At 52.9% G+C, this 13,013-nt stretch overlaps 1 protein-coding gene across 1 annotated transcript in view; it reads left to right on the top strand.

Moving 5' to 3' along the window:
• TBCK (TBC1 domain containing kinase) overlaps positions 1-13,013 on the top strand; it is a 154,760-nt gene that overhangs the window by 128,017 nt on the left and 13,730 nt on the right. The window contains exons 24-25 of the mRNA XM_004612696.2: positions 7,389-7,564; positions 12,479-12,638. Of these exons, the coding sequence (XP_004612753.2) occupies positions 7,389-7,564; positions 12,479-12,638 (336 nt within the window). The remainder of the gene's footprint in view (positions 1-7,388; positions 7,565-12,478; positions 12,639-13,013) is intronic.

Here is a 13,013-nt window from a genome sequence, read left to right as displayed (position 1 = left end):
TTGGTACCAGGGATGGGGTGCAGCTCGAGCCCCAGCCATGCTGGGCTTCCCTAACCACCAGGCTGTCTTCACAGACCCAGTTTTGATATTTTATACATTTTACTAATAATAATCTTGACGTGTATGTGTGTGTAGCTATGTCTGTCAGATGTAAATATTTGATTAAGGCACCTTCCCGGGCAGCCCGCGGACTCTGCAGTTTGGTTATTATAACACAAGGACTCTCCTTTGTTTTTTGGGGTTTTTTTTTTCCTTTTTGGATCACACCTGGCGATGCACAAGGGTCACTCCTGGCTCTGCACTCAGGAATTACCCCTGGCGGTGCTCAGGGGACCATATGGGATGCTGGGAATCAAACCTGGGTCAGCCGCATGCACGGCAAACGCCCTACCCGCTATGCTATTGCTCCAGCCCCAAGGACTCTCCTTTGTTTGAAAATGGGAGACAGGATTGAAAGGGAAATGTATCTGAGACTTGGTCAAAATGATCATTGGAAAACTTTAAAACTTACCTCTGTTTACATAAACCTGTAGATCTTTCTGTGATATTTGGATGCAGATGCAGACACACCATTTTCTTCAGCTCGGTCCAACCTGTGAAGATATAGGTCAATTCAGATTTTCAACTCTTTGTAGAATATTTGGAATCAATATTTTAATTTTTAACATCATTAAATTGTGCATAATTTATTTTTGAATCTATATGTATGCATCTTTTATGTTTGAATAAAATTAGAAAAGAGAAAGAAGATATATTAAAAGCATCCTGATGTATATCGTGCATACACAGTTCATATATGGATCTTTTTTAGTCATTGATTTTCCAAAAACATTTGCGCCAACATTTGTCTCCTCCCCTCCATTAATATATTTATTATTAGAAGCCTGCCTTTGCCTGCCTTCCTTGGCGTGGCTTCTGTTTTCTGGTTCCTTTATACTCCTCTGGCTTTCATTAATGAGCGTGTGTCTTGCAGGGTTCAGATGGCAGCGACTGTCATCTGCAGTGTCCAGCTGAGGGGAGGGAAGCCGAGCAGGGGGTGACTGCGGCCGTATTGACGCGGGTGCTGTTGGTGAGCCCCGCAGTGCCCGGGGCTGGAGACAATCGGATGATCGGCCTTTCTGGGGACACCGCCGGGGCCGGGAATGGCTTCTGCTCGGCAGCATGATTTAATTGTATTTCTGTCTACTCATTTATTCATCAAATATTTATTGAGCTTATTCAGATTTTGTGATAGCTTTTAGAAATACAGAATATGAGAAAGCCGGCCGCCTGCGCTCAAGGACACTGAAGGTCAAGCAGAGACGCAGAGAGGCAGAGACGGGGGTGCCCCCCCCAGGGCGGGGGTTTTACGGGTTTGATTTTTTGGTTTTGGGGTTTTGGTTTTCTTTTTTTTTTTTTTTTTACATGTTCAAGGGAGAGCACAGGCTTGAAGAGCCAGGGCTTCTATTGATTATTTTCTTAAATATATTTTTCAGTCGAGTCACCCTAAGCAGGAGGTAGTTTCTTTGCTTTAAGCGCACAGACACCTCTGCTAGCACCAAGTTAGGCAGGAAGAGAAGCTGGAGACTCAGAAAAGTCACTTTATCCATTCCCGTGCAGCCCCTGTTCTCTCCTCCTTCCACGGGTCAGCGCATGACGGTTCCCGGGGGCCACCCGCACGGGGCCGTTTCCCCTCTCCTGGGTGCAAGGACTCCGCCCGTCTACTGCTCAAGGCCAGGGGTGCCCTGGGTGGTCTGCGGGCGTGTGAGAAGTGAGCAGGGCTGGCAGGAGCCGCCGTGGGGCCCCGGCAAAGGCAGGCTCAGAGGAGCGGGCACCGGGCAGGTGTTTCCCACGCCCGGGGTCAGGGCGGTGTGGGTCGGGTCCGAGGTGCGGCGAGCAAACGCTGGCGAGCCCTCACTTCCTGTCAATGAACTCACTTCTGGTGGGTGAACTCACTTCCGATGATGAACTCACTTCCTCCTGCAGCCGGCTGCCCTGTGCTGCCTCCCGGAGGAGACGCTGGGCAGAGGGTCAAAGAGCCCCGCCGGGTCACAGTCCGCGGGGGCTGGCCAGGGCGTGAGTTTAGGTCTCTCACCCCAGGGCCCGTGTGTCCTGCCCTCGGTAGACACGTGTCCACCCCAGGGGCTCCGCCAGGGACTCGGGTCTCATTCGATGGAGCAGCCACCGAGGGTCTGTCATGACACGAGGCTATCAGCAGGCAGGGAGCGAGCAGGTGCCTGGCACACCCGCGCGTGCCCCTGCACCCTCCCCACCCAGTTGCCCCGGTCCCGTCCGGCCACTGCCAGGCCCCCTCTCCAGGGCGAGTATCACTGCCAGGAACCTCGGGCCCCCAGGCTTGGCTGGGTGTGGCCCCTTCGGGTAAAACGATCCACAGTTAGGATTTTCATTTCAACCCCACGTGGTGTTGGGAAGAGGGCTGAAGGGGGTGGCTTCAGGCAAAGAGGGAGGCAGAGGACAGAGGGACAGAGAGAGACAAGCAGCACCCCTGGTCCGAGGAGGGGAAATGCAGCGCTGGCATCGGGCAGGGGCGGAACGGGTGCCAGAGGGGGTTTGTGGAGCTCGGAGGGCGTTCAGAGGGGGAGGGGTCAAGAGGAAGAAGGGGTCTCCTCAGGCCCAGATTTCTGTCTTGGGCAACTAGATTGAAGCGTGTGATAGGACTATGACCAGTACCTACATGTGCACACACACGTGTGTGTGGGAAGATTTCTCCCTTTGCACCCCGTGTTCTCATAGACACCTTCCCTGTGAAGTAGGAGGTGCTCAGTTAAACCCTGCTAGTGCCTTCGGTAGCAGACGGGTACGGCATTCTCCCTGAGGCCTGTCGCTTCAGACTCTGAGGTCTCACCCCCACTGGCTTAGAGGTCGCAGCAAATGCCTTCTTGGGCCATACTGAGAGCCAGTGTTAACCAGTTTAGTTAGCGGAATAGACCCTGATAACCTTTTCCATGGATCTGCAGTATAGAAAGATGATTTTTTTTAACTTATTTATTTTTAATTAGTGAATCACCGTGAGGGTACAGTTACAGATTTATACATTTTTGTGCTCATGTTTCCCTCATACAAAGTTTGAGAGCCCATCCCTTCACCAGTGCCCGTTTTCCACCACCGGTAAACCCAGTATCCCTCCCACCCTCCCCAATACCATCTCCCCCACCCCACCCTGCCACTGTGGCAGGGTACTCCCTTTTGTTCTCTCTCTCTAATTAGGTGTTGTGGTTCGCAATAGAGGTGTTGAGTGGCCATTGTGTTCAGTCTCTAGTCTACATTCGGCACTCGTCACCCTTCCCCCGCTTGGCCTCCGACCGCATTATACTTGGTGATTCTTTCTCTCAGTTGCCCTCTCCCCAGTATGTGAGGCCAGCCTCCAAACCATGGAGTCAACCTCCTGGTACCTATTTCTACTATTCTTCTATTCTTGGGTGTTAGCCTCCTACTCTGTTATTCTATATTCCACAGATGAGTGCAATCTTTCTATGTCTGTCTCTCTTTCTGACTCATTTCACTTAGCATGATACTTTCCATGCTGATCCACTTATATGCAAAATTCATGACCTCCTTTTTTCTAACAGCTGCATAGCATTACATTGTATAAATGTACCAAAGTTTCTTCAACCAGTCATCTGTTCTATGGGTTTTTTCCAGATTCTGGCTATTGTAAACAGTGCTGCGATGAACATATAAGTGCAGATGTCATTTCGACTATACTTTTTTGCTTCTCTGGGATATATTCCCAGCAGTGGTATTGCTGGGTCAAATGGGAGCTCAATTTCTAATTTTTTGAAAATCGTCCATATCCATAATGCCGAAGGGCTGAACCAGTCGGCATTCCCACCAGCAGTGCAGAAGGGTCCCTTTCTCCCCACATCCTCTCCAACAGCGGTTGCTTTTGTTCTTTTGGATGTGTGCAGAAAGATGATTTTTTTCCCCTCAGTAACACTTCTAAGTAAATTCTGACTTTACACAGGCAATAGAATATGGGTTTGATATCTTTTTGATGTGTTTAATAAATTTATTTTTGAAAATTTGACATTCTGGCTTAACTTGCACCATCCGTGCCGGCTCTGAGGCAGAACTGCAGCTTCAGAGAATGCAGAGTCATGTTACTCTCAGCCAGACTTCTCTGCCCATGATCGGAGTCCTGTGAATTCGGAGCTCTGTCACAGGGTAAAATGCAAATGTCAGTGAGACTCGATGCAGAAAAATTGTACAGAGGACGTTTCATTGTTGTGCCTCCAGACAGAATTCCGGGAACAGTGAAACCGCATCTAAAGCAGTCAAATAAAGTAAAAACTAGAGTATGTTTCTAATGTTATAATTGTTCTCTGCACAAAGTAGTATCATCTATGCAAAATCCAGCTGATCTCCTAAAAGTAATTTGTGGAGACCTGTGCGTGCATCGTGTCGAAGTTCTTATCTGGTTGTCACGGAGGTCCAGAGAGCTGTGACTTTGTCACCGATTCTGCCCTTGCTCTGTGGTGCCTTTCCCCGGAGCAGCTGCTGTTGCTTTGAAAAGCTTCATGGGGTGCTGCGGGCTCCAGCTAATCTGTTCTTCCTGTGAAACGCCCGGGCCAATCCCTCCCCCGCCCAGACACGCGTCTCCTTCAGATGCAACCTCTCTGTGTCTCGCCGTGTGCACTCAGAGGTCGCGGAGATAAGCGCTTGGCGTTTATCTCCGTGGAAGCAGAAATCTGTGTCCCAGCCGGGGATTCCTGTGGAGGGCGCAGTCTAGGAAGAAGCATGGCTTGGCTTGTGGGGCTTTTTAATTTATTTACTTATTTTTAAGTTTGATACCATTTGATTTTAATGTTTTTATTTATTTGTGGTTTTTTTTTTTCAGCAGAGCCAGCATTTTTGGGGGGAGGGCGGGGGAAACTCTGTGTTTGCTTTTCAGCTTTTTCTTCTTCCCAATTCCAGGAAACCCCAGAAAGAAAAAGTGGACAAAGCAACATTAAGGAAGCAATGAAATGAAAGCCTTCCGCCCCTTTTCTTGTTCCATCATTTTCCAGCACCCATCCTTCATCAGAGTACATTTCCCCCACCAGTATCCCAGTCCCCCTTCCCCCCCTCCGCTCCCTGGCAGGCACCCTACCCTCTCCCCCCCACTTTTGTTCCGGTATTCCAAATCTTAGTTCTGCCTTGCGGCAGAGCTATAGCACAGCGTTTGCCTTGCACTCGGCCGACCCGGGTTCAATTCCTCCGCCCCTCTTGGAGAGCCCAGCAAGCTACTGAGAGTATCCCGCCTGCATGGCAGAGCCTGGCAAGCTACCCATTGGCATATTCGATATGCCAAAAGCAGTAACAAGTCTCACGATGGAGATGTTACTGGTGCCCGCTTGAGAAAATCGATGAACAATGGATGGCAGTGCTACGGTGCTACAGTTCAGCCTTGGGAGATCATAGGAATCTAGAATTATATCCATTTCTTCAAGGTTCTCTTGTTTCATGGCATGAAGATTCTCAAAGTTATCTCTGATGATCCTTTGAATTTCTGTGGTTTCTGTTGTGATGTCCCCTCTTTCATGTCTGATTCAGCTTATCGGGGTTTTCTTTCTCTCTCTTTCTGAGTCTTCCTAGTGGTTTGTTGATATTGTTTATTTTTTCAAAGAACCGTCTCTTGGTTTCATTGATCATTTAGATTAATTAAGATCTTACGCTGTGAAGCCAAGTTATTGATGTGGGCCCTTTCTTCCTTCCCGATGAGTGCAGAGCTCTAAACTTTCCTCTTAACACGGCTTTGCCATGTCCCACAAGTCCTGGTAGCCGTGTCCTCACTCTTGTTTGTTTCCAGAGGAAATCAAAGGGTTCCTGAAAACAGGCTTGCTGGTTTTAAAGCTCTTTAGTTTCTGAGTGTTTGGGTAGACTTACTCCTAATATTAAAAAATTAAAATTTGTAATGCTTCCTCTTTTGTTAGAAACCATAAGCCCATAAAGTTTAGTCATTTTCCATTTCTGTTTACAGTCTCATGAAATAAGAGGACAGTTGCTTTACCACTAAAGAACTTAGGGCACAAGAAAATACAAGGTCATTGACCTTCAAGCTCTGGTTGAGCATAATTGTTTTCAAAGTCATTTAAGTGATTTATATACTTTGTTCTCTCCTATCTAGAAATTCTATAACAGAACTGAGAAGAGGGTTAATGAGATAATAATTAGACTTCAGATTTTGAAAACTTACAAAAGCATGTTTTCAATTAGGTGGATTTTGAAAGTCCTAAATTCTCAATTTTTGATCAGTAAGTTGCCAAGTTTGGTCAATGTTAAGTAGAACCCGTGTTGAATTGTGTTGCCTTTGAAGAGTGTGTATGTGTTTGGGTGGGGGGTTCTTCTCCCTCTGACAGAGCATGGGGGGGGGGGTCTATTCACAGTCCTTTAGTCCTTCCTCTGGCCCAGCCTGGGCCCTGTGACATCAGCCATGACCCGAGTGTCCTAGTTTGGAGTCTTAACTCCTTCCTCCTTCATGACAAAGACATTTTCGGTTTGGTTGGTTCATCTCAGGAAGCATCAAGTATACTCTTCATTCATCTCCGAGACCCTAATTTCCTCTCAGCCATTCATATATAATGTTAAACCATTGATGCGTTTTGGGTTTTGGGTTTTTTTGGTTTGGGTTTTGGGGCCACACCAAGCAGCTGCTCAGGACTTCCTCCCGGCTCTGTGTTCAGGGGTCATGCCTGGCAGGCTCAGGGGACCGTGTGGGGTGCCAGGGATCAAACCCAGGTCGGCTGTGTGAAGTTAAGCACCCTACCTGCTATGCTACCCTTCCAGCCCCTGTGATGTTAATTATGTTGTAGAAGTGAAATAAAAGTAAATTGGGACTTTAAGACCCATTAGTGGTCACCAGTGGGGACTGTCAGCTGTAAAGCAGAACACGGAGCCAGTGTGTGATGAATGAACTCTCGGGGGTAGTTACTGTCGCACATACGCATGTGAAGTTTCACTGATGAACGTTTGAAACTTCTTTCACGTTAGAATGCAACATTCCTTCATTTTTTTTTTTTAGACCCAATTTCTTTAAGTACTATCTATCCCAAGAGTGCAATCTCTCGTATTACCGGAGTGGTAATTAATGCAACCCACGGGGTAATTATGCCTGAAGAGCGTGAAGGGAGTGGAAAGGGGGTGGCTTTAAAACCATCTGCCTCGGGAGCAGCTGCCTCGTCTCTCCCGACCCTCTCTGCCTGACGGCAACACGTACAGAGTGAACCGTGGAGGAAGAAAAACAGCTCCTCGGTCACTTGAGAGCAAGACAGTTTCCTTTCTTCCCATCGTGATGTTAGTTGGTGTCAGAAGCCTGGAGATCTCCTGGTTGGTTACAGTCTGTTTCTAAAACATCCTCAGTAGATATGTTTGTGATTTGTGTTGTGTGTGTGTGTGTGTGTGTGTTGCAGTCAAGAGAATCCATCTCCCTAAACGACCTGAAGTCGGAGGTGTCACCCCGGATTTCAGCAGAGGACCTGATTGACCTGTGCGAGCTCTCGGTGACGGGACACTTCAAAACAGCCCCCAAGAAGACCAAGTCCAGTAAGCCGAAGCTCCTGGTGGTGGACATCCGGAATAACGAGGAGTATCCTTTCCAAGGGCGCTTCAAGGGTGGCGTCCGTTCTCCTGTCATCTCCACCCCATGGAAGGGAGGTCGGTGGGAAACAGTCAACGTAGCTGGGGTCGCTCGGAACTCACGGGGCCAAGGAACGCTCTCACTGAGTGCCTGGTGGGCTCAGGGAACATCAGATAACCACTTCCTGCCCCAGAGACCTTCAAAAGGTTTCCTAAGAGTGCCAGAATTGGGGGTATTTTCGTGGGTGTTTTGTTTCTCTGGTCTGTCACTGTTCTTGAGTGCATATGATTCCTTCTTGGTAGCTAATCGTCACTGTCATACGCTTCCATGGCGTGTCAGATGCTCAGGGTTGCTACTACTTGTTACTTAATAACTTTCACTAAGTAACTCCCCCAAAGCTCTGTGCTCAGGAGTTCCTCCTGCAGTGCTCAGGGGACTGTATAGGATAGAGGATGTCGGGGAACGAGCCCCGTTGCCTCGTGCAGGACAGGCACCCTGGACTCACCTGCCAGGAGAGAAGTGTGCAGGTGTGTCAGTTGGGGCTGTCCAGGGCACAGGGGAGCCTCCTGCTGGGCGTGCCGAAGCGTGGCCAGGGGTGGGAATGTCACAGGGTCGGGGGCTGCATGCTGCCCCGTGGCCAGAGGCAGGGATGCCCCTGGAGGCCCTCAGGGGGGAGAGGCACCAAGTACCTGCCTTTACTCAAGCCCGTGCAACTTCAGGCACTCCGGTCCCGGGTACAGGGGCGGGGGGCGGGGGCGGGGCGGGGGGGCCCCAGAGATGCTGGTGAGGCTTGATCCCGGGGAGCCTGGTGTAAACACTCCCAGTCAGAAGACAGATGCCCTGAAATGGGTGTTAGTCTTCTATGAATTTTGTAAATCAGATATGTCTATATTTTTCATTAGATTTTTTTCTGTACCGCGCATCTGTCCCATGTGCAGTGTGGACTGAGCTGCCTGTGTGGCTCTGAGTTCTGTGTCTGGGTGTCATCTTTGAAGAGGACGACGTCCCCTGGGAGGGGGTGCGCATCTGGCACCTGAGGAACCTCCCCAAAGCCCAGCAGGGCCAAGGGTGGGAGGCTGGAGGGGCTTGGAGACGGACCCCCGCACACACCCAGCAGTGCAGACTCGCTCCCAACCTCCGCACTCACCAGGAACGCTGCACACAGGCCGGTCCCAACCCTGAACACCGAGTCGCAGCTGGTACCAGAGCCCAGCACCAGGATGAAATCGTGTTTTACTTTCCATTCTTTTTATTTTAATCAAACAGAAACGTGGAGCTAAAGTTGAGGTAAAGATCCCAGCCAGATACGTTTGTTTCCTGCGGCATGGGGATTTCGCAGTAGACTGTTACTGTAGCTTTTAAAGACTCGCTACAAAATGTTTTCTTAGGTAGTGGCATAGATTTTATTAGTGTTAATAGTTTCAGAGATAAATACACAAGCCAGACTGTTGTTTCTTTAACTTTAATAGTCCTAAATATTTGGGGTTTCAGATTTCCTGGAGTAGATATTAAGAGTGATATTAGGCATGTAAATGAGGATTTAACGGGTGTTTTCTATAAACAGAAAGACTTGGAAGGAATGATACTCTCATTTGCTTGGAGCTGGGGCTGAGTTTTTTTGGCGTTATTTGTAAAAATCTTGCCCTTTTTTTCTTTTAATATCAGAAGCTTAGTCAGCTATAGCAAGGATAACATCAAACGTGAATTACTTTTCTTAATTTGAAAAATGCGTAAACTCCATTGTTTTCATTATTATCCCTATCCTTGCTTCATCCTCAGAAAACCCCAGCACACAGGGGCTGGAGCAATAGCACAGCGGGTAGGGCATTTGCCTTGCACGCGGCTGACCCGGGTTCGAATCCCAGCATATCCCATAGGGTCCCCTGAGCACCGCCAGGAGTAATTCCTGAGTGTAGAACCAGGAGTAACCCCTGTGCATCGCCGGGTGTGACCCAAAAAGCAAAAAAAAAAAAAGAAAAAGAAAAGAAAACCCCAGCACACAAACTCTGTGCTGAAAAGCTAAATCCTTCATAAAAATATAGTGATTTGGAGCTACCTTGGCGCTCCCTTACCCAGAGCAGCACAGATAGCAAAGAGGCGCCGAGAGGTGTTTCCCATCCCACTCTGTAGGCTTGTGCTCCGGTCTCCGAAGGGCTGTGTGGCGAGGGGGCTGTGGCGGCTGCTGCCAAGGACAGTCCTGGTGTCAGTGTTAGTCACTGTGAGGAGACAGGGACCTGCCAAGAGCCCCTGTGTGGGGATGGGGGGTTGGTGTTGTGAGGGGACCTGCTGAGGGGCTGTGTTGGTGAGCGACTGTGAGGGGACCTGTGAGGGGCCTGTGTGGGTGAGTGACTGTGAGGGGACCTGCTGAGGGTGAGTGACAGGGGACCTGCTGAGGGGCTGTGTGGGTGAGTGACTGTGAAGGGCCTGAGTGGGTGAGCGACTGTGAGAGGACCTGTGAGGGTGAGTGACAGGGGACCTGCTGAGGGGCTGTGGGGGGGGGTGGCAGTTGTGGCTGAGGGCCTGCCGAGGGGCCCTGCTGCATGTAGCACGTGAGCTGCGGGGAGGCTGGGAGAGGAGAGCGGGGGAGGGAGACCAGGAAGGGAGGAGGTGGCGGGGCAGCTCCTAGCAGCACACAGGAGCACTGCAGGATGGGCTGAGAGGTTCTGTTTGATCCCCACAGCGGGTGCGGGAGTCAGTAGGGCCTGCAGTCACTTGTGTGAAGGTGGAGCAGGGGGTACAGAGAAGGGAAGATGCAGGGATGGAGTGGGAGGGGAGAGCTGACTGGCCTGTAGCTCCCCAGGAACTTCTTCCTGTAGCTCCCTTGCCTCAGGAAGCCCAGGGAAGACACTCTCATGGCTCCTCTCCCCAGGGAAGACGCTCCCATGGCTCCTCTCCTCAGGGAAGACTCTCTCATGGCTCCTCTCCTCAGGGAAGACTCTCTCATGACTCCTCTCCTCAGGGAAGACGCTCCCATGGCTCCTCTCCTCAGGGAAGACGCTCTCATGGCTCCTCTCCCCAGGGAAGATGCTCCCATGGCTCCTCTCCCCAGGGAAGATGCTCCCATGGCTCTTCTCCTCAGAGAAGACACTTTCACAGTATCTCTCCTCAGGGAATATGCTCTCATGTCTCCTCTCCTCAGGGAAGATGCTCTCATGTATCCTCTCCCCAGGGAAGACGCTCCATGGCTCCTCTCCCCTTCCCCTCAGTGTGGGTCCACCAGGGCTCCTCCTCAGGGCAGTGCTCAGAGCAGCTGGCTGAACTGGCCATTGACATTCTTGCCCAGGACACCTGCCACCCCGGCCACCACATGGGCTGAAACTCACGCAGCAGCAGGAACATCAACTTCCAGACAGTCGTGAGAGGAGGCTGCGGGTTGGAGGCCTGGAGGAAGCCGTGTGCGGTCAGGAGATGTGAGCCCAAAGGCGTCCAAGAGATGCTCAGGGCGGGGCGCGAACACCAGGACAATCAGTTACCCAGCTTGCGAGCACAGAGGACAGCCGGGCGGGTGTGTGTGGAGTCGGTGGCTGCAGTCCGTTCCTGGGGGTGACCCAAGGAGCAGGGCCCCCCGGCCGGGACTCGGGAGCCAGTGCTCTGTCTTTAGACTTTCAGCGGACACACTGTGGATAAAATGGGCTCCCGAGGGAAAAGCTGCGAGTCAGAGTTTAGAAAGTCTGTGTCCACGGGTGCCGTGACCACTGTCACCAGAACCGATGTGAGAACAGGGGCGGGCTTTGCTCTTGGCGCCCCTCGGATGGTCGGCGATGGGGCTGACCCGGCTCCTCCGCGCTCCGTCCCGGGGCTCCGAGGCCTTCCCAGCGCCTGTGGGACCCCTCAGCGTCCCGGGCCTGCGGTGGCATGTCCACACGGACGCCGAGAATCCAGCAGCACCTCCAGGCCAGCCGCCTTGGGACAGGCCGAGTGCTGGGGGCCGCCCCTGCCCCTTCAGCGCAGAGCGGCCTCACCCCAGCCCGGGCCAGGGCTCCCGCCTTGGCCGTCCCTCGTCCCTCCCCAGGCCGGCTGGCCACAGCCCGCGGCTCTGGACTGTCTGCTGCGTCTCCTTCACTCCGTGTGGACACGTGCGCTGGGTCCCCCTCGGAGACACACTCGCCCTGCACCCCGCCCCCTCTGAGCCCACAGCAGAGACCCTCCCCGTTGGGCTCGGCCTCGTATTCTCACCAAGCCCTCCCGGGCCCCCCTGCATCAGCCCTGCTTCCGGGACCCCCCTGCTGTCTCTTCGGGGGTAGTTCCCGAGTGTCCTCTCGGGGTTCAGGCCGCCGCGGGGTCACGTAGGCCAGTCTAGACTGTCCTCTCCTGGGGCGCTTGGGCGACCGTCCCTTTCCAGCCAAAGCTCGCACTCAAGCCCTTCAGTTTACTTTTAAACGGCCCTTGAATGTATTCTTCTATTTCTGAGCAATGTTAGGCCAACATGTGAGTCTGATTAAAGGTCACACGAGGTCGCGAGCACCCGGGGGTGAGACTGAGCAATAGCAAACAGTCTCTGGCTGCAGAGCGCCGGGCACACGGCTCGGGAGAAGCAGGCCGGGGTGGCAGCTCCGCGGGGCTGAGTTCCCCACCCCCAGCACCGCCGAGATCCCAACGGCTCAGTGCTGTCCCCCGTGGCACGGTGGCCTCCCGTGGGCGGGCTCTTGGGGCATTGTCTGGACTCCATGGCCGCCAGAGTCAGAGATGCCCACGGGCCGTGTGATGAGCTGGCCGTCACCCACCGGCCACCTGCGCGTCCCCGTGTCATTTCTCTTGCCTTTTCTCGCCTTTCTTGCCCGTTGTGGAGCGTCCCTCTCACCCCCCGGGCAGCACCAGCCTTCCCTCCCTCCCACAGTGCTCGCGGGAGCACTGAGGGGCCGCTGCCTCGCTCCCGCCTGCCTACCGGCCGAAGAGTGTTTTCCTTAAGCGTGTCCCTGCCAGCTTTATCCGGGGCCACATCTCGGGCAGCGTCAACGTCCCGTTCAGCACGGCCGTCACGGCGGACGGGGAGCTGAGCACTGGCCCGCACGCCGCCCTGCTGCCCGGCTTCCGCGGGAAGGTCATCGTCGTCGTGGGCCACTCGGGACCACACATGGCGCAGGTGAGTGTCCCGGGGTGGGCGTCAGAGGGGGGAGTGAGTCGGGGGGACCCGGCTGCTGCTGTGTGGGACCCGCCATCTACAACTGTGCGTCTGTTTGGGGCTCGGCGGGGGGCCTGGGCAGTGCTGGGTGCTGGGTGCCGTGTTGGGCCCTCCCGCACGGGGACACAGAAATGAGGTCGCGCTTTCCCCCGGGGTAACAACGTGAATCAGATCCAGCGGGGTCCGAGCACGGGGAGACAGCAGGAGAGGAGCAGGTGCGGCAGACAAGGCCCTTCTTACTCGGAAAGTCCAATCCGAAAAGAGAGGCCAGCGGGAGGGGCCCAGGGAGCGGCCGGCAGGGGCCGCAGCCGAGGGGTCGCCCCAGCACGGAGGCAG

Source organism: Sorex araneus, chromosome 6, assembly GCF_027595985.1.
Source record: "Sorex araneus isolate mSorAra2 chromosome 6, mSorAra2.pri, whole genome shotgun sequence".
In the NCBI taxonomy this organism is placed as follows: domain Eukaryota; kingdom Metazoa; phylum Chordata; class Mammalia; order Eulipotyphla; family Soricidae; genus Sorex; species Sorex araneus.
Note: the sequence above shows the minus strand (reverse complement) of the source record. Positions and strands in the feature narration are given on the sequence as shown.